This window comes from Sesamum indicum, linkage group LG6 (assembly GCF_000512975.1).
Source record: "Sesamum indicum cultivar Zhongzhi No. 13 linkage group LG6, S_indicum_v1.0, whole genome shotgun sequence".
Taxonomy (NCBI): Eukaryota; Viridiplantae; Streptophyta; class Magnoliopsida; order Lamiales; family Pedaliaceae; genus Sesamum; species Sesamum indicum.
The window spans coordinates 7,954,184-7,980,390 of NC_026150.1; the positions used below are offsets into that span (position 1 = coordinate 7,954,184).

At 34.2% G+C, this 26,207-nt stretch overlaps 3 protein-coding genes across 4 annotated transcripts; 2 read left to right on the forward strand and 1 right to left on the reverse strand.

Moving 5' to 3' along the window:
• Positions 397–11,765, forward strand: LOC105164050. Of its 2 annotated transcripts, XM_020694476.1 has the most exons (9): positions 399–718; positions 1,809–4,559; positions 4,648–4,751; positions 5,092–5,161; positions 6,013–6,810; positions 7,501–7,703; positions 8,618–8,741; positions 9,671–9,877; positions 11,496–11,765. In XM_020694476.1, the coding sequence occupies exons 1-9, from the start codon at positions 563–565 to the stop codon at positions 11,637–11,639; spliced, it is 4,557 nt and encodes a 1,518-aa protein (XP_020550135.1). In that variant the 5' UTR covers positions 399–562; the 3' UTR covers positions 11,640–11,765. The 2 variants fall into 2 exon arrangements, 1 of the variants encoding a protein (XP_020550135.1); XR_002287228.1 differs by lacking the exons at positions 9,671–9,877; positions 11,496–11,765 and having other exon boundaries at positions 397–718; positions 7,493–7,703.
• Positions 11,549–14,315, reverse strand: LOC105164226 (probable WRKY transcription factor 43). The gene is made up of 2 exons (XM_011082838.2): positions 13,822–14,315; positions 11,549–12,569 (listed from the first exon to the last, which is right to left on the reverse strand). The coding sequence occupies exons 1-2, from the start codon at positions 14,205–14,207 to the stop codon at positions 12,392–12,394; spliced, it is 564 nt and encodes a 187-aa protein (XP_011081140.1). The 5' UTR covers positions 14,208–14,315; the 3' UTR covers positions 11,549–12,391.
• LOC105164051 (endoglucanase 20-like) lies at positions 20,751–25,191 on the forward strand. Its single transcript, XM_011082601.2, has 8 exons — positions 20,751–21,042; positions 21,423–21,635; positions 22,104–22,304; positions 22,399–22,476; positions 23,531–23,683; positions 23,769–23,877; positions 24,026–24,192; positions 24,713–25,191. The coding sequence occupies exons 1-8, from the start codon at positions 20,797–20,799 to the stop codon at positions 25,088–25,090; spliced, it is 1,545 nt and encodes a 514-aa protein (XP_011080903.1). The 5' UTR covers positions 20,751–20,796; the 3' UTR covers positions 25,091–25,191.

Genomic DNA, 26,207 nt, shown 5'->3' on the forward strand with positions numbered 1-26,207 from the left:
ATGTGATCATTGAATGGAGGTATGAATTTGTCAATTTTGCCTTACTGTATTTTTTTTATTTTTTTAAAAAATTTAAAACTTATAAAAAAATTGAATAGGATGGATGAAAAAATCCTAAAAATTATAGAAAATTATCCACTTAGTCCAAAATTTTTTTTTATAATTTTTAATCCATAGAAATATTTTGATGAGTTCACCATAAAAAATAAATAGAAATCTAACGGATTGAACTAATTATTAGACAATCATTAAAATCAAGAATATTAATAACTTTTTAAATAATGAGATGTATTCGTAATTATGCAAAATTTGAATAGAGTTGGTTACAATTTACCCTGAAACCAAATATGCTAACGCGTAAATTGTACTATGAAAATGCAACAAAATCCATATTGTGGAGCAAAAGTACAAATTTCCCCATAAATTGCCAACACGAGAAATCCTTTCAATATTGCGAGTTTGAAGATGTAAGCTGCGCCTCCAGTGTTACCACTCTCAGCAGCTCCCGAGCAAATTGTTGATCCCAAACGGAATACCGACCGGTCCAGAGATTGAGTAGCCGATGAAGTGTAAATCGCTGGCATGCATATGGTCAGGATCACCACCGGTTCACCGAGTCACCGCTGTCGCCGCACTCCACGAACCGCCCACTCTTTACACCGGTGGATCCGATGGCTCCATCATCTGGTGGAACCTCGTTTCCTCTCAGCAAGAAGCGGTAACGGAACTTTCAGTAATTGCCTGTACCATTTTGACACAAATTCCAGATGGAGAATGCTATCAAATTGAGCTCTTGTTTACTCTTATATGCATATCTTCTGATTTAGTCTTATGAATGTGCCTATTTTGTTTGTTATTGGCTTAATTCATTGCATTTTATGCGTCTGGAAATTTTAGCGTGGATAATCTAGTCGAAGTTTTTTTATTACTCCGATTGCATTTGATCTATGTTGAAAATTTTTTGCTGTTGATTTGAGTGTGTTAGGCTTATCATTAGATGTATATTAGTGAGTATGCTTTGACTTTCTCCTTTTTAGGACAAGGATGTTAGTTGAGGGAGGAGAAGTACAGGTTACCAGTGTGTTGTGGCTTCTGGTTAATGCTAATGATATGTACAAGTCCATGAAATTTGAGTCCCTGAGACACTGTAGCAGCAACTTGGTTTGTTCTTCGTCTAGAAAAAATATGACTGGTTTAGCACTTGTTGGCTGTTGATCAAGTGATTGGATCTAGGTGGAATGTCCTACAATGGTCTCAGATGACATAGTGATACAGTTAGAGGGTTTACTGATAGATTAAAAAATAAATTGAAATTCTGCAGGCAATGGGTCCAAAATTCAAAGGGGCAAGTGCAAATTTCTGAAGTGAAAGTTTCATTATTTCTATCCCTTCACCATCCATGATAAACCTGCAGACCATCATTTGGACTAACAATCTTTTGATGATATGTCTTGATATCATGAATCCACAGACTCTTTATTCCAATTCATTTCGTGTGTAGACCAAAAAAGGCTTTAAAGTTCTACTACTGCATGTATAACTTAGATATACATCGCATTGTTCTCTACTCTGTTTAGTTTCTATAAAGATTAGTTTGCAGTATATGTCGTATATTCTTTAAAGACAGTAAACTTTTCTATTTCATTGCAAGTCTTGTTCTGGAACAAAAGGCAACCCTCTCCGAGAACTTCTTACCTGAGTATATTTATACATTTAGTATTTTCCTAGTACTACAATAATCTAAGTTTTTAATTTCTTAATCTTATAGAGGCAACTTATCATTATTGTAATGCTCGTTCATTGATCAGGAAATGAGACCAGTTGCATTGCTGTGTGGTCATGCTGCTCCAATAGCTGATCTAGGGATTTGTTCTCCTGTTCAGGAATCTGAAAATGGAAAGTTGGCTAATTCGAGTAATGTCTCATCAGTTCCTAATTCAGTCAATTGTGAATCGCTAATAAGTGCTTGCAGTGATGGTGTATTGTGCGTTTGGAGCAGATCAAGTGGACACTGCAGAAGGAGAAGAAAAATTCCTCCTTGGGCAGGGAGTCCGTTTATGATTAAGCCATTGCCGGACAATAGGAGATATGTATGTGTTACCTGTTCTTTTGTCAGCCAAGAACATGGGTTGCTTGATGCGGTGGAAGGAACTGAATCTTCGGTGGACAGAGAGTTACAAAACCCAAATCCTTCGAAGTGTACAGTTATAATCATTGACTCATTTACCCTTACAATAGTTCAAACAGTTTTCCATGGGTATATAACTATTGGACCTTTGAAGTCCATGGCTGTAGTTTTGCCCTCAGAAGACGTGGAGAAGCAATTGGTAATGATTATTGATTCATTTGGTAAGGTACTATATTTGCCAATAATGAAAGACACTCATCCAAAGGTGCAAAATGTGCCTGTCGTACCAAAGGATTCCTCACTTGCAGAAGTAATGGACTGGGCAGATGATTCCATTGAGAATGGATCTGTACTGTCTTTTTCAAAGTGTGGGTGTGTTGTGGCCCTTGTGCATCGAACATATTGCATATTTAGGCAAGCAGACAGTGGAACTGTTTTAGGCAAGATACCTTTTTCAGATGATCAACTGTGTTTTGAAGATAAATTATATGTAATAGGTGGTGTATTCCTAAGAGATGATACTTATATCTCAATTGATGGTTTTGTGGAAGAATTTATAGCGTGGAATAACAGAGGTGCAGCTGTTATATACAGGATATCATACCCGAGCAATATATTCAAGTTTGAGCCTCTAGTTGTCGTCCCATCTGTATCGTATCCTTCTGATGTGAGACTATCCTTTTCTTTTATACCTGTAAATAAGTATCTGCTTCGTGTTGAGTCAGTTTGCTTCTATGTCGAGGAACAAAAATTTTGGAGACCGCATGTTACTATTTGGCTCTTACCTCCGCAAAACGAGAATTATGGGAAGCTTCCTTTGGAATGTGAAATGTTTGGGGAAGGTAATCTTTTTGATCAATGGGTTATGGATTCCTCTTCCTCTACAACTCAGGGTACAAATGATGATGCCCTCGAAGAAGGAACAGTTATGCTCGATGGGATGACTCCATTGAGAAATACTGTGCTATCTCCCTGTGACACAGATAGCAAATACTCAAGTAATCGCGGATATGTTACTTACCCAGGAGCTCAACTAGTATCTTCGTCAATGGTTATATCCGAAAACTATGTAGCTCCTCACGCCATTGTTTATGGCTTCTTGAGTGGTGATATTGAGATTGTTAGGTTTCACATGTTTTTCATGGCATTTGATTCACATATTGAAAATCTGCCTCACGAAGCAGATTCACATGGACAAAAGCACCGTCTCAGAGGCCATACGGGAGCAGTGCTCTGTTTAGCTTCACATCAAATGGTGAGTAGGTCTGCGGGGTGTAGTTTAAATCATGTTTTGCTGTCAGGTAGCATGGATTACACAGTTCGCATGTGGGATCTTGACTCTGGTAATCCCATTGCTGTATTGCACCAACATGTAGCACCAGTGCGACAAATAATTCTTCCTCCACGTCAAAGCGAATACCCATGGAGTGATTGCTTTTTAACTGTTGGGGATGACTCATGTGTCGCCCTTGCTTCACTTCAGACTTTGAGGGTGGAAAGATTGTTTCCGGGACATCTTTACTTTCCTGCAAAAGTCCTTTGGGATGGTGTAAGAAGTTACATAGCATGTCTGTGTCCAAACCGTTCAGAAAAAGGTGATGCCCTTGATATTCTATACATTTGGGATGTAAAGACAGGTGCTCGTGAGAGACTTCTTCGTGGAGCTGCTGCGCATTCAATGTTTGATCATTTCGTTAAAGGAATCAATGATAGCTTTTTGTCCGGAAATTTAATGAATGGAAATACTTCGGCTTCCTCTTTAGTTTTTCCAGTGACTGAGCCAATGAAGCTTTCACAATCTCATCCAAAAGTTTCTGGGAAGGGAATTTCTTCACAGATATCCACAGCACGTAACAGTGAACCAAATGAAACATCAAATGCTATGAAAGGAAGCAGTGCACGTTCAGGTTGTTTCACATCAGTGGTCTTCCAAAGTGACAAGCATCCAATTAAAAGCTCTTCTCCTTTTCCTGGAGTTTCCACTTTGTGTTTTGATCTCACTTCCTTGATGTCTCTTTGTTCTATGCATGAGTTGTCGGAAGACATCAGTCATATTGGAGGCAGAATTTATGTGAAGGGAGCTGGAACTAGCACACCTAAAGGTGATGCTTATCAAAAGGCGAATGCTCCTTCAAAGGAACTGGAAATGGAGATTCCTAGCCCTCGTCATGTGAACGGAAAAAGCAGTGGTGCTTCGGATGGACCCTCTGTTAAATTGGAACATCACCAATGGGTTCGGTCGCTTGAAGGATGCCTACTTCAGTTCAGCTTGTCATTTCTGCATTTGTGGAATGTAGATGACGAGCTTGATAACTTGCTAATAACTGAAATGAAGCTCAAACGACCTGATTCATTTATTGTATCTTCTGGAATACTGGGGGATAGGGGTTCAATGACATTAACATTTCCAGGTTCTGATTTAACTCTAGAGGTACTTTAATGAATTTAGAATTTTATTACTGTCCCTGACTCAACTTGTATCTAGATGCATTAATGTGTTAATTGTGTTAACATTACAGCTCTGGAGATCTTCATCTGAGTATTCTGCCTTGAGATCGTTAACAATGGTGTCCCTTGCCCAGCATCTGATCAGCTTATCTCATTCTTGTTCATCAGCTAGTAGGTAGAGCACTTTTTAAACTATACGAATATGGTTAAAATGAATAACAACTTCAATTTGTTTTGAGTTCTTGGTGAAATGGTTTTACACTTTCATACTATATCAGCATTTCATTTAAGGTTGATTAGTTATAAAATTCTCCCACATCCTAGGAAATTAGCACCTTAATACTTGGTGTTACTGTGTAATGAAATGTAGACCTACTTAAGCATCATAGCATGTATTATTAAACCGTCGTGCAAACTAATGTAAGAGAAAATGGTCCAATAATGTTGTTCTGGCATGTGAAAACCTGCGAGTTAGCTGGACTTCTGGGTACTGATGTAGAGTTTTTTCCCTTCAGTGCTTTGGCAGCATTTTATACCCGGAAACTTGCGGAAAAATTTTCGGATATCAAACCTCCTCAGCTCCAGGTAACATGTAAAAAATCATTAAGTGAATGGATTTTGTTACTTGACATTTTCTTAACTTGATGACTGGAAACTACTGTTTTGTCCTCTTTCTTTCTTTTCCATTTTGCTCCTAGTAGAACTTGGCATTGGAAATGAAAATCCACCACATTTATGAGTTCTAAGTTATCTGAATTAATTATTGACTACACTCATCCCAAGAAGAAAATTAAACTGATCAACAGAAAATCATCCTTGATCATTCACACTTACTATAATGCTGGAATTAGTTGCCGAAATCTACACTTTTAGTTTCTAGAAGCTTATATATGCAGCAAAAAGAAGCAGGGTTACTTTTAGGTTTGATTTCTAACTATTAGGAGACGATATCAACTTGGAAACTGAAACACATTTCTCTTCTGGCTTCTGTTGAGGAAGAGTAAGATTAATGACTTTTTCTCTTGATCAAGTATCCACCAATAATATGTATACTCTTCATTCATTTTGCTCTCTTTATCCTTCAACACCTCCTCCGACCAGAAATTGACCAGCTAGGGTAGCATGATCGAGTCATCCCTGGGTCCCTGTGTTCCTATTTTGTCAGTATATATAGTTTTGCACAAAATTTCCTTCCAATCAACATTATATGTTGGTTCCTTCCCTGTTCCTAGTTCTTACATTCTTCCAGAGTAAGTAAACATAGAAAGAAAAGCAAAATTGAGTATACACCATCAGTTCAGATGGAATATAATTTGATGTACAATCTGAAAGCAAACAACCTAGTAAAAGTTTTGGGTTGGTTGTTCATTTGTTATGATGTGGCTTTGCATTGCAGCATAAGCATTACAGTAATTCTCTTATTTCTCTTCCTACAGCTCTTAGTAAGCTTTTGGCAGAATGAGTTTGAACATGTGAAAATGGCTGCTCGCTCTTTATTTCACTGTGCTGCTTCGCGTGCTATTCCTCTTCCACTGTCCTATTCAAGAGCCAATCAGCTTCTAAATCGTGACATACATCCTTCTGGAATATCAGAGAAAAAGTATGATAATACAACTGCAGCATGTCTGATATCTGATGCGAAAATGGAAAATGAAGTGGACTTTGTCAAGGAAGAGTCTGAAATAACATCATGGTTGGAATCATATGAAGAGCAAGACTGGATTTCCTGTGTAGGGGCAACAACTCAGGACGCAATGACTTCTCAAATAATTGTTGCTGCTGCATTGGCTGTATGGTATCCTAGCCTTGTCAAAACAAGCCTTGCCATGGTGACGGTACATCCACTGGTAAAATTGGTCATGGCCATCAATGAAAAGTATAGTGCTGCAGCAGCAGAGATTTTAGCTGAAGGAATGGAGAGTACGTGGAAGGCTTGCATTTGTTCTGAAATACCTCGCCTGATGGCGGACGTATTCTTTCAAGTTGAGTGCGTAAGCAGTACATCAGCTAATGCATCTTCACAAAATTCTGCCCCATCTCTTAGCATTCGGGAGACTTTAGTTGGGATTCTTCTTCCAAGCTTAGCAATGGCTGACGTACCTGGATTTCTGCATGTTATTGAAAGCCAAATCTGGTCCACTGCATCTGATTCACCTGTTCATGTCGTGTCTCTCATGACCTTGATCAGGGTTGTCCGCGGTTCTCCAAGAAACTTAGCTCCATATCTGGATAAGGTGTGTAGGAACAATTTACAAGCTGCTGTTATGATGTCTAAGATATAATTTTTTCTGGATATTCTTCAAATTTTCTTCTAAGAGTGATGCATATTAAACTTGTTGAAGTTGTTTATTTTTATGCTAATACTGCATGCTGGAGAATAAAGTTCAAATAACTGTATTAGAGGCTGGTTTCTATTAAGTGATTATGATTGCTTAAATAACTTTAGTCTGAAGTAGAAGGGAGGCAAAGTTGTTCTTGTACTCATTTTTGATATATGATATGTTGGATCAGTCCTTCACACTCTGAGGTTTCATGGAGAAAGCAAAGTATTGTATTTCTCAGTATTAACTTCTGTAGATGTTTCATCTTGATAAAAACATTTATTGTGTTTCAGACTTGATTATTCTGTTTGGGAGATACGTGTTTTCTGGGTCCCTTAGAAGATGATGGTATAAAAGGCTAGGGAGGAAGCGTCATAATTTGTAATTTATCTTGATGTGCCGTGTTTCTTCTAATTATATAAATTTCTTTTACCATGTTGTAACCACTGTCAATGTATCTTTTTAAGTCTCATCTGAATTCTTGCAACCTACATTGCCAAAATATCAATTACTTTAGTACTTTCAAGATGTGGTACATGGTTATGCCTCCAACGAGTGAGGCACAGTGATTTTTACTCTCCTAACATCTAGACAGGTTTGCAGGTGGTCATTTTTATATTACAGACAATGGATCCGGGTAACTCAACCATGCGCAAAAGTTGTCTCCAAAGTTCTATGACGGCATTGAAAGAAGTTGTGCGTGTGTTTCCTATGGTAGCCCTAAATGATACATCAACGAGGTTGGCAGTGGGGGATGCGATTGGAGAGATTAATAATGCTAGTATTCGGGTGTATGACATGCAAAGGTAATCAATTATGCTAATTGAAGTTGCAAACTGCACTCATCTAAATTTTATAGTATTATTAGTTTGTCTTGATTACATTTCAAGTAAATTTTTTAACTCAATTGAAGGGTAGTCATTTGAATTCAGAAAATTTGTGTTTCATGACATATATCTTTTTCCTCTCTACCCTGACCTATGTCTACATTATTTGTTAGACATATGTGGGAACCAACTTCCACCGATATGATAACATTATTGGCAAAACCTTGTTCCATAACCTGCGACCAAGGAATAAGGCTAGTTTCAGTTTAACATGGCGTCAATTGAATTGCAAAAGCTCTTTTAAGAAGCCGTTCTTTTTTCTTGTATGTCAAGCACATGCTCTCGTCACTTTTTCAGCAACAAAAAGGCATTCTTTATCTACTTGTAGGTGCAATCCACGTATAGTGGTGCTGTTATTTCATTTCTCTGACAGGCATAAGCCTTTTGGTGTATGGCTAAGGGCTAGAGTTTGGCCCTTTTTGTTCAGTAAAAACATGACTTGGCAAGGAGGTGACTGGCAACAACTTTTCATCTTACAATTATACAATCCAATGGCAAAGAGTCATTGTCAATGTCGCCAAATTTAATTGGTGAAAGAAAGTTCCTCAAAGCATGACTGATATATGGTTGAGTAGAGAATGAAATACCCATATCAATCTTGGCATCCTTGTAGGTTCTCTTGAAGGATTTTCTAGAGTAGCTCTGTTGATTTCCTTGTGTAAGCTGTGGATATTTCCACCTTGATGTACATTTCTTTTGTTATAGAATTGGCCTTACCTTGGAAAAAAATGAAATATTACCATTCTGTTATTCTGCTTGTTTGCACCTGGTTATACGCATCTTGTTTGCTTCTAAATTTGTTCTCACAAGTTTGTTCACCAACTTCATTGTAGCATGAACAAGATAAAGGTCTTGGATGCCAGTGGACCTCCAGGACTTCCAAGTTTGCTTGGAGGAACCTTGGAAACGGCCACTACCACTGCGATATCTGCTCTAAGCTTCTCACCAGATGGAGAGGTATATCTAATAACTCCACATACCTTCATAAAACGAGTTTTTATCCGTTAGTCCTTAAGTTGTTGTATTTCACATGTCTGCGCATCTTTGCGTTGAGAATTCATGAGTTAAGCTTTCCAAGCAATGATCCTATTCCATAGAGTTAACTCTAGGAAACAGATGTGAGCAACCAGCCCTCTTCGTAGAATTGTATTTTTCAAAAATTTGGAAAGTAAGAGAGATGTCGCTTAGGCCTTTGCCAAAAGGTACTATGGTTTGGAGAAATATTGACTGCCTAAATACATTTCTTAGATTCTCTTGCTCTTTGCATGCTTGTCTGTTGGTATCTATAAGATATTGTCTGAAGAACCTTTTTATTTTTTTCATTTAAAATATTGTTTTTCCTCTTCTTTACATTTACAGTCTAAGGTTTTCATGGGATGATTAATATTTTTTAAGAAGTGATTTGATTAGTTTGACTGAAAACTCAATACTAAGTTAGTTATCCAATCACCTTTTATACAGTGTTCATTTGTTGTGGTCCTTGCTTGAAACTTTTTTTAGCTTCCATTGGAAATAGCAGGCCCCTGGTACCTTCACATGCACACCTCACAATTTTAGAAACTTTTTTGTCAGTTTCACTTTTTCTCCTCCAGCAAAACTTGCACCTACTCTTTTAGACATGATGCAAGGCGTGGTCTTTCTATGTTTATTTGACCTGCCACTTTAGTTTTCTGTTGGTACTGTATTCGCATAATTCAGCTTAACTGTGATGTTGATGTCTTTACATTTCACATCACAGCAGATGGAGTAAAAGTATAGAATGTCGTGGGAATACGTTCCTTATGACGTGACGGTTATTAGTGATTTCTAAAAGTTTTCTGTATCTGCTTCTTTATGATGTTTGAATTTCCCCCCACCCCCTCACTTTCTTTCTTCTTTTTCCTCAGGGGCTGGTTGCTTTTTCTGAGACTGGGTTGATGATTAGATGGTGGTCACTGGGATCTGTGTGGTGGGAGAAACTTAGCAGAAATTTTGTTCCTGTCCAATGCACCAAGCTGATATTCGTGCCTCCCTGGGAGGGGTTTTCACCGAATTCTACTAGGTCTAGCATAATGGCTAGCGTATTGCGTGACGATGGGCGTGGCAATTCACCGGTAACTTTTTCTAACTTTGACACTTTTCCGATGCATATTGATCTTTCATATTCTTGTATTAGTCAGTGCAGAAAGAGAGAGAACAGTGATGGAAGCTACACAAATTAGTAAATGAATAAGGTGTGAAGAAGGAAGGACAAGAAATTATTAGTTCAGTTTATATGTTTCCTCTTAACAAAACCTCAGCCTGAAATATGGCTTCAGGATCCACCATAGAAAGATAACAACACAATAACAAAGAATATGGATGAATGAGCATTGGATGGATGTAGGGGTGGCAAATGGGCGGGTTGGTCGGGTTTGGATCCTGCCAAATGAATTGGGTTTAAAATGCGTTTAAATTAACGGGTTGGAAACGGGTCGGATTGGGTCGATGATACTCATTTTTTATATTGAATATTTACAAAATTTGAATTTTTAGATAATAATAATAAGATGACAATATTTTTAATACAACTTTAATGTAATATAATATGATTATATTTGTATTATTCATTATTTATGGAAAGTAATCAGGTGACACTAAAGATTCATTTGTTAAATATAAAACGAAAAGCTTGTAAAGTATTAAAAAATACCGCATTTTTCGAAACAATTGATGAGTTGAATAGTTGTGCAATCAATTTATCCGTGATTCATTCTAACATTGAATTGTCAATTTTCAATCACAATAATAATATTACATGTTAGTTCATTACAAAATTATTATTAGATATTGATATTTGATATGTTCATTTAGATTTATAATATAATTGTATACTGTTAGTTTATTAAAAAAAAAAAAAAGAATTTTAATGGTCATATATGAATTGCAAGTTTTGACTATTATATAAAATTCTTCACTTTCCTTTAATTTATTTCTCATTAATTTAAAACATAATAATTTACTAGATAAAATTTGAAAATTGTGCTTCTCATAAAAGTGTGAAAAGTTAGAAATGTAAAAGTAGTTAGTAATATATAGTATAATTAAATCAATTCTAATGACTTTAAGACCCATCACCAACCCATGTAGGACTTATAGTGAACTCATTATTATAATTTATAATAATATCTTTCATTAATTCTATTATATTACTAAAATTACTTTTAGTAAATTAATAGAAAATTAAACATGAAGAACCTATTTAAGACCCATTAGAAATTTAGAACCCATATAAGACCCATAATCTATTCAAATTTATTTAAACAAAACCATATTGAACCCATATTAGAAAATTTTAAACCCAACCCGACCCAGAACTAGGTGAGTTGGGTTGGAACCATGGGGTTCCACCCATATTGCCACCTCTAGATGGATGCATTAATTTGTTGGAAATCTGGACTGTAATTTTATCTTTGAATTGATTTAGTTTATGTTCATGTATTGTCTGTATTATCCACATTTGAAAGATATAGGGAGCTCATTAACAAGGCAATTCCTTGATTTGAAATCTTAATGCATATGTATAAGGTCCGCTCAAGACTTTTTTATACAAATTCCACGAAAAATTATTATGTTTTGTTCATTCTAACTTGAATAAATTATATTGAATGGTGCTACTTGAGCATGAGTACAAGACAAAATTCTACTATGGAGAACCTGTTTCGACCTTCTCTCCATTCATTTGTGTTGCAGCGGTACAACAAAGCTTTGAGCGAAACAGACAGGTTGAAACTTTTGATCCACAATCTTGATCTCTCCTATAGGCTTGAATGGGTTGGTGCAAGAAAAATAAAGCTCTTACAACATTCCCATGAGTTAGGTACCTTCCAGCTGTAACCGTCGCCCGAATATCTTCTGAAGATCATTCAACTCTGCAGTTCTCGAGCTACAAGTAATTTTGGAGATATATGTGTGTGTGTGTGTGTATATCTTGGTAGCCAAACTGGGGCATGTTTTTCTTTACATTTCCCAATTTGGCTGTCATTCTTTGTATTTTAACAATTAGCTATCAAGAGCGCATGAGATGTATAATCCTCCACTTGACCCAACCCCTTCTCATTTGTTTGTTTATTAGACCACATTTCCTTTTTCTTAAGCTGCTGGCTTGTCTGGGTAAAAGCATAGGTAAGATCTGATCAGGTACATAAAACCTTCTTTTATGAAGGTTTAACGGTGTAATATTACTGTACTACGATGATAATATATGCAGATAGATGAAGTACTTGCTGATCCGGTTGTCACTGATGATTTAAGACTCATTCAAAGTACATTTCAATGTCAACCAGACACTAGCTTATGACTATGTATTTTGTGGGACAATGCAATTCATTATCTCTTAAGGATTTCCAGGGCCAACAGGGTCGTAGGCCATCGTTAGATCCTCTTATTACTCCTAAATCTACAATGAGAGTTCATGGTAAGAACAAACTTTACATAATTGGCAAGGACAGTAGAAATTTTACATTTTTGTGTAATTACAGATAACATTCATTTTTTTATTTTCACATCTGTGTACAGTTCTTGGGCATCAACCAAGTAGCAGGTTAGTCTTGTACAGAACATCGCCAGGCCTGACCGACCAATGTTTTTCAGAATCTTGATAGAAACTGAAGCTGCCTGAGAAGTGGGCTCAAAGTTTCCATTAGTTTCTCACAAGGATGGTTGTGAATTCCTTCATATGTTGTCACAACAATGCTGGTGTCCTTCGAGAGCCTCTGGATTTGCTTCTTCACATTGCATGTATGATGTGTGCAGCGGTAATAACTCCTTAATGGCGACACAGAAGGGAATATATGTCAAATAGAAATGTTCATCAGAGGAGCAAATATTAGATTAATTACTTGGAACTTGGACTTGCATCTGAGATTTTTAATTCTTCTCTCATGAAACTAATCATTACGTGTGATATTCAGCAGTAAATGCTCCATGAATTTGATAAAAGTTGTAAATCTTAGGGAATATTACTTAAAAAAAAGGGTAAATTATATTGGTTTTCTTGAGATTTGTTGTAATTATAATTATCCTTTAGTTATTTAAAAAATTGCAACTACCTCCCAGTTATCCTCTAGTTGTAATTAAGACAAATCTCATGTAGCATGAAAACACATTTTCATATTGCGAGAAAATATTTTTCAATTAAAAAAAATTATTCCACTAATTTTCTCTAAAAAATTCCAGTTATCAATAATCGGTGGTGTTAGTGACAGTAAAAGGTGGTTGAATAATTTTTTTTGGAACTATATAATCTACTTTTCATGGATTATTTCATTAATTGTCTTGTCTTTGATCCTCGTACAACTTTAAGCTTCGTAAAATTTTAATTAGGTTTCAAATGACTATAAGACAATTTCATAAACCTTGGTACTTCTAAACTCTAAAATAATTTTCTTTGAACTAGCAATAACATGCATTAAAATCAAGAGTCAAATGAATAATAAACTGCAAAGTGCAACCTCTTCCATCATTTATGATTATTAGTATGTTTTGATGTTACATCCATGAAAATTTCTAGTACTATACCTATCTATCTATACATCTCGGGCGGTGAATTAGTCGAATCAATCTGAATATATCATTGTTTAAACTTGTCTGAATTATTATTGAGTTTTAGTTAAATCAGACGCAACTCGAATTTGAGAATTTGATGTTTTCAAATGTATTTTTTTTATTATATTTGGTAATCGAATCGATTCCAAATCAAGCTTGAAAATTTATCAAAACAAAAATAGAAGTTCAAGTTTGAGTTAGTAAATTAACGAATCAAGCTCCAACGAGCTTCTATCAATCAATCTCGAATCGAATATTGAGTAGCTTGATTGTTTTTTCAGCACCGTATCTACCTATCTGCATCCATCTATAACTTTTCTTTCTATTTATGATATATATGAAGTATCAATTACCTTATTTTCTCTATAGATGATCAGTTTACTCAATTAACACATAGTACTAATAAAAAATGAATTAATCATACAATTACTACACAAACATTTGATCCAATGAATCAAAAACATTTACATACCTGGGATGGACGCTATTCTTGACAGACTTCTGTCCATATTTCCGCCATTTGTATCCATCATCAAGAATGTCTTCAGCGCTCCTTGTATGGAAAGCCACCCTCGGTGGAACATACTTCTTCTTCTTACCAACCTTACCCTTGTTTCTGCAGACATTCTCGACGTCCCCGATACTCCCTCCAGGCAACGGTGGAACCGGGTTCTGCTCCAACGAACCAGCGCCCAAAAAGCCAGCCAAATCAATCTGATCAGAACAAGGGAACTGATGATCATGAAGATGATGATCAGGGTTTTGCATGGAATGATCCACAACATCGAGAGGCGTATTATTATTCAATGAAAACGAAGAAGACGCATCAAAGAAATAGGGGTAGTTTTCGCCTTCCATGCACACAGGATTACAATTAATGTTTACCTAGGTTTATGGATCAAATTTAGATTTATAGAGTGTTAGGTGGGAAGCAATTTATACATGTATATATATATATATATGTATAGGTTTTGATGCACAAAACTTAGATTAAGTTAAGCTGCAGAGATATGAAAAGCTTCCCTTTGAATATAGGGATATGATCATACTTGGGCTATAGCTTTTGGCTTGTAAACTTTGAGAAAGCCAACAACAATTCACCTAATTAATTTGATCTGTTCAACCCCCTGCCAGAATAGATTGTGAGGGTAATTGGCTGAGATGGGGTAAAAAGTACAAGGGTTTAGACAACTACCCTACATTAGTACTTATCTTCACCTATAGACCAAAGCTTTTTGCTGTTAGGGGTTGTTTGGAAAATTATGTGATTGTTGGGATTGTGTTTAAACCTTCTCATTAACCATCATATATAGCTTAAATGGTAAGAAATTTATAACACATGTTTAATTAATATCGATCCCACGTATTTTATGCTTAATTTAATCCACAGTTGTTTGATATATGAATTAATATATATATATTGTAAGGAAGTATATTTTTCCATTTAGGTTATATTCGGATTGGTGGATTTAGACTTGAAAAGAATGATTTAGATAAAGAATTTCAAATGACTCTGTGCATATAGAAAATTTAAAATTCATTACTATTCGACAAAAAACAGCTCAAATTTAGAGTTTAAAGGACTTGTAATATTTTGAGTTTAAAATTATCCAAATAAATCCTTCGTTTCTTTTTTGTACGGCGCTAATATTCTTAATACGGATCGAAACTTAACCATCTTTCAAGGATTTCGCCATCTTAGAACTGTTATTGTTACCAGTACTATTAATCAGGGTTTCAGTCCCTGACTCTATAATTAGGTCACCAATTTTCTTGATCTTCCTGCACTGATTTTGCATCAACCCTCTTATATGATCTTAAAGCTTTACATATATAAACTTGATACGACACAAATTCAATACAATTGTTGTTACATATAAATATTTATACATTATATATATACATGCACATACATACAAATACATTTGAATAACATATTTATCTGCTATTTTCTATATTAAAAATAATTAGCTCAATTTATCAATTTTGGTTATGTCAAAACTAACGAGGACATGTATTCTACATATATAAGACATGTCATTAAAACATACTATGTTGGACGAGTGTCATAATATTAGCAAGTTGTTTTACACTGTAAATAGTCCAACATGACTCCTAATTAACCCACTTCAATTCTGCTGTGGGTTGGTAACCTAAATACTTACCTTTTAATAATCCATTGTTGCGAGGACTAAGTCAACCCAAACAATTTCACTGGTATATATATATATATATATATGTTGTAGTTAGCGTGTCCTGTTGAACTAGTTTGTCTTTTGTTCCACTTGTTTCTCGCAAATTTCTTATTTGGATCATATTTGTTCCATCCGAACTAATCACATAATAATTATAATATATTTATTATATGATGGGTCGATTTTTCTAAATTGTATATCAATTATACGACAAGTATATCAATTGAGATAAACCAATTATAGTCATTTCTGTCGAGTATCAATATCTAACAAAAACTATTACAACAATCATATCTTGATCAATAATATCAAATAAACTAAATCTAACCAACACTTACTATTACAATAGACAATACCTACTATGCAATAGAAACAACATCCCACGCATATAGCGGGGTTCGAACCTATGACCTCTAAAGTTGTGGGGCCTCAATTTTGCCAACTAAGTTAGGCTTCATCGATGATCCATTTAGATTATGAGTCTTTTCGTTGCGGTTATTAAGCTAAGCCATCAAACATATGTTATTAGTGTTATTTTGAGATGTTATTAACGTTAAAAAATAATATCAATCAGTCTTAATCATAATTAAACTTTATCCTGCGCACGTAACTCTCCATGTCATTTAAAATGAAATCTCATAATTAAACTTGTAATTAAGCAGATGGAAGCTGGCTTGTTCTTGAATTTAGTTGACTTAATAATAATTTGAAATATGTACATGCAATGCTCTTTCCATCCTGCTCTTGTAGCTTTTTCTACATTATTATTTCTTAAAATTAAATGACGCCATACTATTACTTTTGTGTAAAATTATATTTATGAGAAAGTTATATGTTAATTTATATAATTAAATATTATTTTAAGATACTGTCTTACTAAAAAAATAAATATTAATAAATTTAAGATCTAACTAAAAATAAAGAACAGTGATGAGTTGATTTAGATTCAAGCGTCTCAAAGAGTTCTGTACGAGGTCCTGTCCTCTCTTATGGGATCCATATATTTTTATCTCTAGAAAATGCCTCACAACAAATAAGAAGTTTTGGAGTTTATAAGCCGCACAATTCCTCTCGTTTGCTGACGAGGATGAGAGTCGAAACTATCAACAAAGAGGGCACCAAATGATGAGGTGTGTACTTACACATCATGATCGGAGCCCTCATGGGACGTCTTGTCCATTTTGGACTTGATTTTGTTATGAAAAAAAAAAATTGTAAGGGAGATAAGGCTTTATGGTTTATAATTCGAATATTACTTGGTGTGTTAGAAATGTGGAACAAGAACCAACAGTGTCCGACATGACAAGGATATATGCATAATATGTGGTTTTGGTTTCTATAATAATGAAATAGGAAAATGTCTCAAAATGAGTGTTGAATAGTTTAACATTTGCGGAAGTAATTTTAAATTATCCAAACAACGCGTAAAGTACTCAACATCAATAGCTCTCAAGTAATCCATTAGTCCCTGCCAACCTAATTGATTCGAGTCAGGAATTGAGAATAATTTAGATTGGGTGTTTGATTATTTCAAAAAGAAAATGTTCATTAGTCTCTTTATACAGTTCCCAATAAAGATTCTTTAATACTTAAATCAGTTCGTTGAGATCAAATTTTTTTTTATAAAATTGGGTGTAAAAGTAATAAATGAAGTATTGTGACCTAAAATAGTTGGCGGCAATTTATAGGGCCAGATGTCCATATGAATATGGATCCACGTGGCATGATCTCAAGCTCTGAAATAATAGAATGATAAATGATCACCAAGTCATGTCATTGTAACGAAACATGATCCGGGTCCAAAACACACGTATTTTAGTCCCGCTTGAGTATTTTGCATTATGGAGGATATTTTGGTCCTTTTCCTAGACTGATTGATAAATTCTCATCACCAATTTCTAACGTCAGACTTCATGTATGCATAGGAACGATAGTCCTCCACTTTTAGCAGTCTCTTTAGTCCATCAAGATCAAATAGTCAAGCAAAGTCATCATTTGGCCAAATCTGAATTTATACAACAAACGTACTATAAAATATATTTATTATATGATTAGTGTATAATTTAAAAAGAATGATCAATTACATTATAAGTGTAGCATTTTTTATGTCTGATTAGTTGAAATCGACCAAATTTAATATGGACAAAAAAAATTCATTCATTTAATTTATATATACTTATATATAAAATTCTTTACTGTATATATATCACCTGAAATTATCTACATGACATATATATAAAGTAAAATAATAATTTAAAATAAAGAATGTATACTGATGTCCTAGAGCAGTAGAAACACTTGTAACTTAAATCCTCACGGTAGAGCAGACACTTGTAACTTAAATCCTCACGAGTAGGGGTGGGTGTTCAGGTCGCGTAATTTGGATTCCAACCCAATTCTATTGGGTTGGTTTTTATTTTTTTCAATTATTATTTTTAAAATGAAATTGATATTCAATTTTTAAAAGTCGGGTGAGGATTCGGGCAGCGGATTTCTACCCAATTAGGTATCCGACCTTTTTTAAGGAAAACAAATATTTTCTTTCTCCTTGTTTTTCATTCCCAACAAGAAGAGGTGAGATAAATTTACCAAATCTGGACGTTAGTGTTTAATATTTAATTTTATTATATTTTAAAATTATAATGATTAATTTAATTTCTATTGTTTAGTTTTATTTAATTTATTTTCATATTTTATTATTTATTAATTTAGTTTATTCATGATAAAATAAAATAATTTTTACATATTTTTAATATATTAAATATTTAAAAAATTATATTGAAAGATTCATAATTTATAAACTTAAAATTAAAATTCAACAATAAATTCAAAGACAACAAAAACATATATGTAAGTTAAAAATAGAGGGTGTTCGATGATAGGCCCAATCAAAGTATGCAGGTGGTCAGAAGAATAAGGCGCAAACCAGCCCGCTACCTGGATCAAATATTACCGGCCCAGTCACCTACCTAACCCAATTATGGCCGCTAGTTTAATTTCAGCACTTCTTGTAACTTCTTTGGCCGACGCGTAGTTTAATTGATAAAATTGAGACTCCATAATTATAAGGTCATGAGCTTGAATTTTATCTTATTTAATAGGTGTTGAATCCACTAAAATTATTTTTCTACTAAAACTTGTGAAAATAGTGAGTAGAGACGAATCCACATAGATTGATTTTAATTTAGTTCTTTCAAATAAAAATAAAAATAAAAGATGAGGGATTTTGTTTTAAAATCTAAATCTTAAACAAAAAATTTTATATTTTGTTATTTATAATTATTTTTCAATCAAGTTTTTTATAAAAAAAATTACATGCAAAGCACATGTGTTATTTAAAAGTAATGTGATGTGATATTTTTTACATATGCATAGCATGTGATGTTTTTCTGACAGAAAAATCAACAAAAAGATGTCATATGTGGCAAAGTGCAAATTTCGCAAAGTTGAGATGATAAATTGACACAAAAAAAAGTTTCGATAGCAATATATATGTAAAAATAAGTATAGTTCGAATGACAAAATATACTTTATTTTTTAATATATTAATATATTGATTTGATTTTTTATAAAACAAAAAAAATGAGTACCCACAAATTTTAAGTCAAAATTGAGTAGTGGATGAGAACTGAACGAACCCGTAATACCGAGTCGACGCACAACCCTATATAAATCATGAGGGTGAAAATGCGTATGGTAGTATCTCAAAGTGTGTATTCCAACAATACACAAAAGCATGGGAATATGTGATACAATGACGTTGAGGAGTATGGGGTGCATGCCTCTATTATTTTACTATTTCCCAAGAATCTAAATTGAGCACTTGTTATTTTAACCGTCAATACTCCCATACCATTTGAATCCCTCACGCTATCTCTCTATCATCATGCATGCATCAACACTATCATCATCTCATGCACGTAATGATTTTTCAAGAAAAACACTCTTTATCTATGTTTGGATAAAAATATTAATTAATTTTAGTCCTGTAAATATAAAATATGATAATTTTGATAACATGTCTTGTAATTTTAAAGTCTTTATATATTGAAAACAAAAATAACTGAAAATATATAATGAATTAAGCTAGTTGTGTGCATTCTTTTTGTAATTTTAGCAAATTTCAAATCTTTACAAAATAAAATTAGCAAAATAGATTCGTATACGACTAAAATTACGCCACTCCATCATACTTACGGGACTTCACATTGTGATATGTCAAAAGGAAATGTCATAAATGGTCTGCAAAATTTAAATTTTATATTATTTTAGTACTTAACATTTCTTAATTTTTTATTTTAATTAGAGTCTCAGACATATAAGTTATCTATTATCTATTATATATTACATTTGAAGGGGCATTTAACCCAAATTCTTCGATTTGCATGCCCAGATGATGGATTCTTAGAATTTTGAAAATGATACCCGCTCAACGCCCCATGACTAATATATATAATATTGTACACTTAATTATTTAAATTGAAAGAATAAATTAGAATTAGATGACTCTCTTACCTGTCAATTAAAGTATTTTTTTATATTGAAGAAGGAATCCAAATCTCAAAATAAACATTTGGACAGAATTAAAAAATTGAAGTTATAGACTGTTAATTGGATTATTACTTTTATTTTAGTATCTAAATGAGCTTTATGTTAAATTATTTTCGTTTAAAAATGTAACCATATAGTTTATTATGCCAACCATCCCTCCCCCCTCCCCCCCAAAAAATGAATGCATGGTTAAAATCAATAATTTGAAATCATTGTATCAAAATTACTTTCACATAATTAATTTTTTTTATCAAAGTGATTAAATAAATGCCCACATATTTTTCTCACAATAATTAAAAATATTTAATCTTTACTATGTTTTCATATTGTTTTGTATAGTTGTACCAAATTGGCAATTCGATTATTGAAATATGAAAAATTTGTAATCTAATATTTCTAACAAATTTTAAATTGAATATGCTATTATTATAATCATATTCTAGTATCATTTACTCTTAAATTCCCTTTTTTACTTTTAGATTCACAAACCTTTTCACTTTATTTATTCTTTAATGCATTTGTATTTACACTTGTTTCGTCAACATTTATGTGATGCAACAATTTGATTAAAAAAAATAATACTGTATTTTCGCAGTCAACGTAATTTTCATATTAAAGAGATTTACAATCTCATTTTGCTCTTGCATCTATATATAGCCCAAGGAGTGAAGAATTGAGCATCCAATTCAATTGTGGAAAGCATGGCTAATTTCCTACATTTGACTACTTATTGGATTGTTATTATGTTTTTGTGCATGAGGAATGGTACTGCAAAGTCCATCAAGGACGATGATCGGCACCACTTGTGCTCTTCGGATGCTGGTTACGAAGATGCTTTAAGCAAAGGCATTTTGTTCTTCGAAGGCCAACGATCCGGGAAACTGCCGGCAACTCAAAGAGTCGAGTGGAGGGCTGACTCCGCACTCTCGGACGGCTCTCTTGAAAATGTATGATCAATAACTTTCCACTAGAAACATATATATAGAGGGTTTTGATTTCTTTAGTTTGGAGGGAACTTCTTCTAGCTAATCAATATCGTATCTTGAATTGGGTTTGGTTTATTAATCCAAGTAATCACCATTAGACGTTTTGATTTAATGGTTAAGGTCAAATATTTCCTCTGAAATTAACGACATGGGTTCGAATTCTTACCAAAATATGAAATCTTTTCTAGAAACCCGACTGTGGAGATGCCGTTCCTACCTTCGCGTTTCTATGACTAGTGCTTAGATAGCAAAATATCGTAACTGCACTTACTGTGTGATTAGTAGAGTCGGGCTAAAGTGTGTGTGCCTGACTAATTTTGTTAGCATATATATGGTTTCAGGTGAGTTTGAGTGGAGGTTACTATGATGCAGGGGACAATGTGAAGTTTGGGTGGCCAATGGCATTTTCAGTGAGCTTGTTGAGTTGGGCTGCCGCTGAATACGGATATGAGATAGATTCCGGCAGGCAGCTCCAGAACCTCCAGAGCGCAATCAGATGGGGAACGGATTTCTTACTCCAAGCTCATAATTCTTCTACCACACTCTACACTCAGGTAATCCCCATTATATATCATGACACCACATATACCGAGAAATTGTATTTTTTTGTACCATATGTTGGGATTTTTTCTAATTTAGTCTCATTCTCACATTACATATCACATCTTAAAGGTTTTTTTTAATTGTTGTCCTCACGTGCATTTTTTGTATCCAATAATTAATAGAAAATGTCTGGAAATGTAGGTGAGACGGTTGACGGCTCCATTAATTACTAGACCAAAAATGCAACGAGGATTAAAACTAATAAAATTTTCAACTTATGACATGTAATTAATATGAGAAAATTATTACAAATGAGATTAAATTAATATGAGAAAATTATTATAAATAAGACTAAATTAAAAAATAAACTAACACGTGGGATAAAAAATACAATTTTCGTGTCTAAATTTTTCTTATAGAGAACTTTTTTATTTATTACTAACCGTCCGTCACCAATCACATATATGTAACCTTGATAGGTGGGTGATGCGGATGGAGATCACGGATGCTGGGAGCGGCCGGAAGACATGGACACGGCCCGGACGCTTTACAAGATCACTTCTACTTCGCCGGGGACTGAGGTGGCTGCTGAGGCTGCCGCCGCGCTCGCCGCTGCATCTGTTGTCTTCAAAGAGACTGATCCCAATTATTCCGCGCAGCTGTTGCGCCACTCAGAATCGGTGACTAGATCATACAGCCCCACCACCTGATTAATTAACTGATATTTACTTTAACTAATAAATACTGACTGGAGTTTGTATAATATTGGTACAGTTGTTTCAGTTTGCGGACAAGTATAGAGGATCTTATCAGGGATCTTGCCCTTTCTACTGCTCCTACTCAGGGTATAAGGTAAATTAATTACTCAAATGACGATTTAGTTCGTAGGAACTAATCCTGTCAACGGAAAGCGTTGATTATAAGAATTTTTAGGTGTATCATACACGATTATATCATAAATTTTAAAGTAGATAACAACTGGTTTTACTTAAATTTGACATAATTATAAATACTACTCGTTGTTTGAAAAATTATAAATATCCCCCTCAAATAAAAAATAATTATATAATCCTTAGACCGTGAAGTGATATTACTATTTTACCCTGGCTCAATTTTTTTAAAATATAAAAAAAATTGAGAGTGAGTAAAATACATAATATATAGGGAATATAAGTTAATAAAAATATTTTAAAAAATTAAAAAATATATATATATAATTATAATTTATAATTCAAAAGGGAATTTAATTCAGTTGACCACAAAATTTGGATGGAAATTTAAAGGAATGGGCTAATTGTTATTGGATGTTAAAATCATGCGGTTATTTGTAATTTTTCAAACAAAGATAAGGTATTTGTAATTATGCCAAATCTCATCAGAGGTAATTGTATTTTACGCTAAATTTTAATTATATCATGAGCATTAATATATCATTCTTTAGATAATAATCAACTATTCACAAATTACTATTATTATAGTATGTAGACAATTAACACTACAAAAGAATAGATTATTCCATATACTATATATTTAAGAACAATGACAATCAATACTATCTATTATAGTTAAATAAAATTAATGCAAAAATTTAAATTTTGACCACGGATAATTAATATTCACTATATTTTTACCTATAGCCAAAATATTTACCATAATTTTTAATTCTAGCTAATAAGTTGACATCATGCACAGACTTAACGACTAGTAATTAATATTGTACTATAGTTACTTTTAACTATATCAATTAATTATAATAAAAATCATATTTTTTCTCGTAAAAACACGTAGCTACCAGTGAAATTTAAACCCATAACTTCGTAATAAGGTTGTAATATGTATTGGAATTTGAATAACGAATGTTTATAAAATTTGGTTTTGTGTTTATGGTCTGAAAATTTGTACAAAGGATGAATTGCTGTGGGCAGCTGCATGGCTGTACAAGGCAAGTGGAGATAGCAACTACCTAAACTATGTCTCCACCAATCAGGATTGGAGTCAGCCTGCTTCCGAGTTTAGTTGGGACAGCAAATTTGCTGGAGCTCAAACTTTACTAGCCAAGGCAAGTAGTAATATGACTAAATTAAACACTCCCCCATATGCATGACTATTTGGATAGCACTGATATTAGATAAAACTATTACCAGGAATGTCTTGCAGGGAAGACAGACCTGTTGAGGTATAAGAATGATGCGGATTCATTTGTCTGCGCGTTGATGCCGGGAAGCAGCTCTGTCCAGATTAAGACAACCCCTGGTGAACCTCACACGATTGCCGTTAATCCGTACTATGAATTCGGAGCAAAGAGTCTAACTCTTGACTCCACCACACTTTGCTATGTTTGTTGCCAACCAAAGAATTTTCATGGAGGAACAAGATTGAGATGTAATTGATTTTGGTGCAGGTGGGCTGCTGTATACTAGAGACAGCAGTAACCTACAGTATGTTACTAGTGCTTCCATGGTACTTCTTATCTACTCCAAGTTTCTAGCCGCAGCTCGTGTCGGGGGTGTTCAGTGTGGATCTGTGAACTTTTCCACCACCAACATTACAGCCTTTGCCAGATCACAGGTGAATTTTCTTACACTAATTATAACTTCTGACAAATTGTAAGTGTCCCATTATAGCCAAGTTGTGGATTATACTAAGTAGGAGAAATAACTTTTTTCATCTCATATTTTAAAGTTAGTGAATCTTTTGTCCCATCAATTACAGGATTTGGACGTTTTAGAAGTTACAAAACTTTTCATTTTTAGTCATTTTATCAGTACACTGCACGTGCTTAGCACGTATATTTTCCGTCAAAATTCTAACAAATCTAACCAAATGACTAAAAGCAAAAAATTTGTTGTTTATGGGGTCATTACTGAGAATCCCGCAATCAATGGAACAAAAAGTATACAGACCCTACAATATAAGACGAAAAATGCAATTTCCCCACACTGGATACGCTAATCCTAGTATCCACCGAATCAAGCATTAATGCAGGCTATGACCAGTCCACAATACACCAATTATAAGTGGCTAGCTCTATGTTCTTCCTAATTTCTCTCTATCCTTTCACATCACTTTGCTTCTTTGTGCTTCGCAGGTAGACTACATTCTTGGAAGCAATCCCATGAACATGTCTTACATGGTTGGCTTCGGCACCAAATTTCCGACACAGTTACACCACAGAGGCGCTTCCCTGCCCTCAATCCACACCAGTCCTGGCGAAATAGGCTGCAAAGATGCCTACTCGACTTGGTATACTTCCCCTAAACCAAACCCCAACACTCATGTGGGTGCAATTGTTGGGGGCCCCGATTCCAACGACCATTTCACTGATTCGAGATCAGATTTCTCGCATTTGGAGCCAACAACGTATATGAATGCGGCTTTTGTCGGATCCCTGGCTGCTTTGCTTGCCCAAACCAAACAAGAGTGTTTACACTTGCATGCTAATAGGCCAAGTGTGGTCGATTATTGACAACTATATATTGATCCGTAGATTGCTTGTCTTTTTTTAGTTTCCGCTAATGTTATCGGAATAATTTTAGATATTGATGGTACAGTGAAATATTTTCAAGAGATTCCTCTATCAATTTTGTTTTACAGAGTTAATTTATAGCGCGAAAATGCATCAAATATATTAGAAAACTCTCAATGGTATATAATCATTCGATTTTCAAATTCAATTTCCAGAAAATTAAAAAATAAGGGTTATAATAGAGAGGTAAGGAAAAATCATAATTTTAGTTCTATAAGTATGGTGGGACATAAATTTTAGTTCTATATGAATTCGTTTTTAATAATTTTATCCTATAATTTAAAAAAAAATTGACATATTAAGAACAAAAATAGCCAAGAAAATGTCCGTGACACACATGACTAACTTAACATGGTGAGCTTTTATGGCTATTTGGTAGTTTAATTTGAATTTGTCCCTTCCATTATTATCATCTGTAATTATATACCTTTTTTTATATATTTTGAATGCATTTAATCACTATCACATCAAATATTGAGTTGAATATTATGAAAAGTGACATTCATGGGGAAAAATCGCAAGCTAACCCTGTGATATATATATATGGATAATATGTAAAATACCTTTTATGAAAAAAAAAATATTAAATTATCTTTCTATATTTTTAAAATTAAAGCAATTCATTCCTTTGGAGGGAGAGGTGTACGTAGTGCATGTGCGCGTATATTTGAAGCAATATTCTCCCTTAAAATAATACTAGTATCAAAGCTCATAATTTAAAGTTTAAACCTTAACTGGAGCCAGCGATATGTAAGAGGCGCGCGTGTACATGAGTGCAATCAGTCAAATATGCCGTCTACCTTTACTGAGGTTGTCTGAAGCATATATAGGGACTAGATGTATGTACGTACTTGTATAATTCGCGTATCGGTATCTCTTCCGTCTTGCTCCCAGGCCTCTGGAATCGACAATTGTAATGTTGAATCAGCGGTTCCGGTCCGATCTTGCCCGATAGTAAAGTGCAGGGATCTCAGTCTTGGGGTGGAATATTGGGTCCTTCGGGGGATATTTTTTGTCGTTTAAGTGGTTTCCTTATTACCTGCATTACCTATCATAA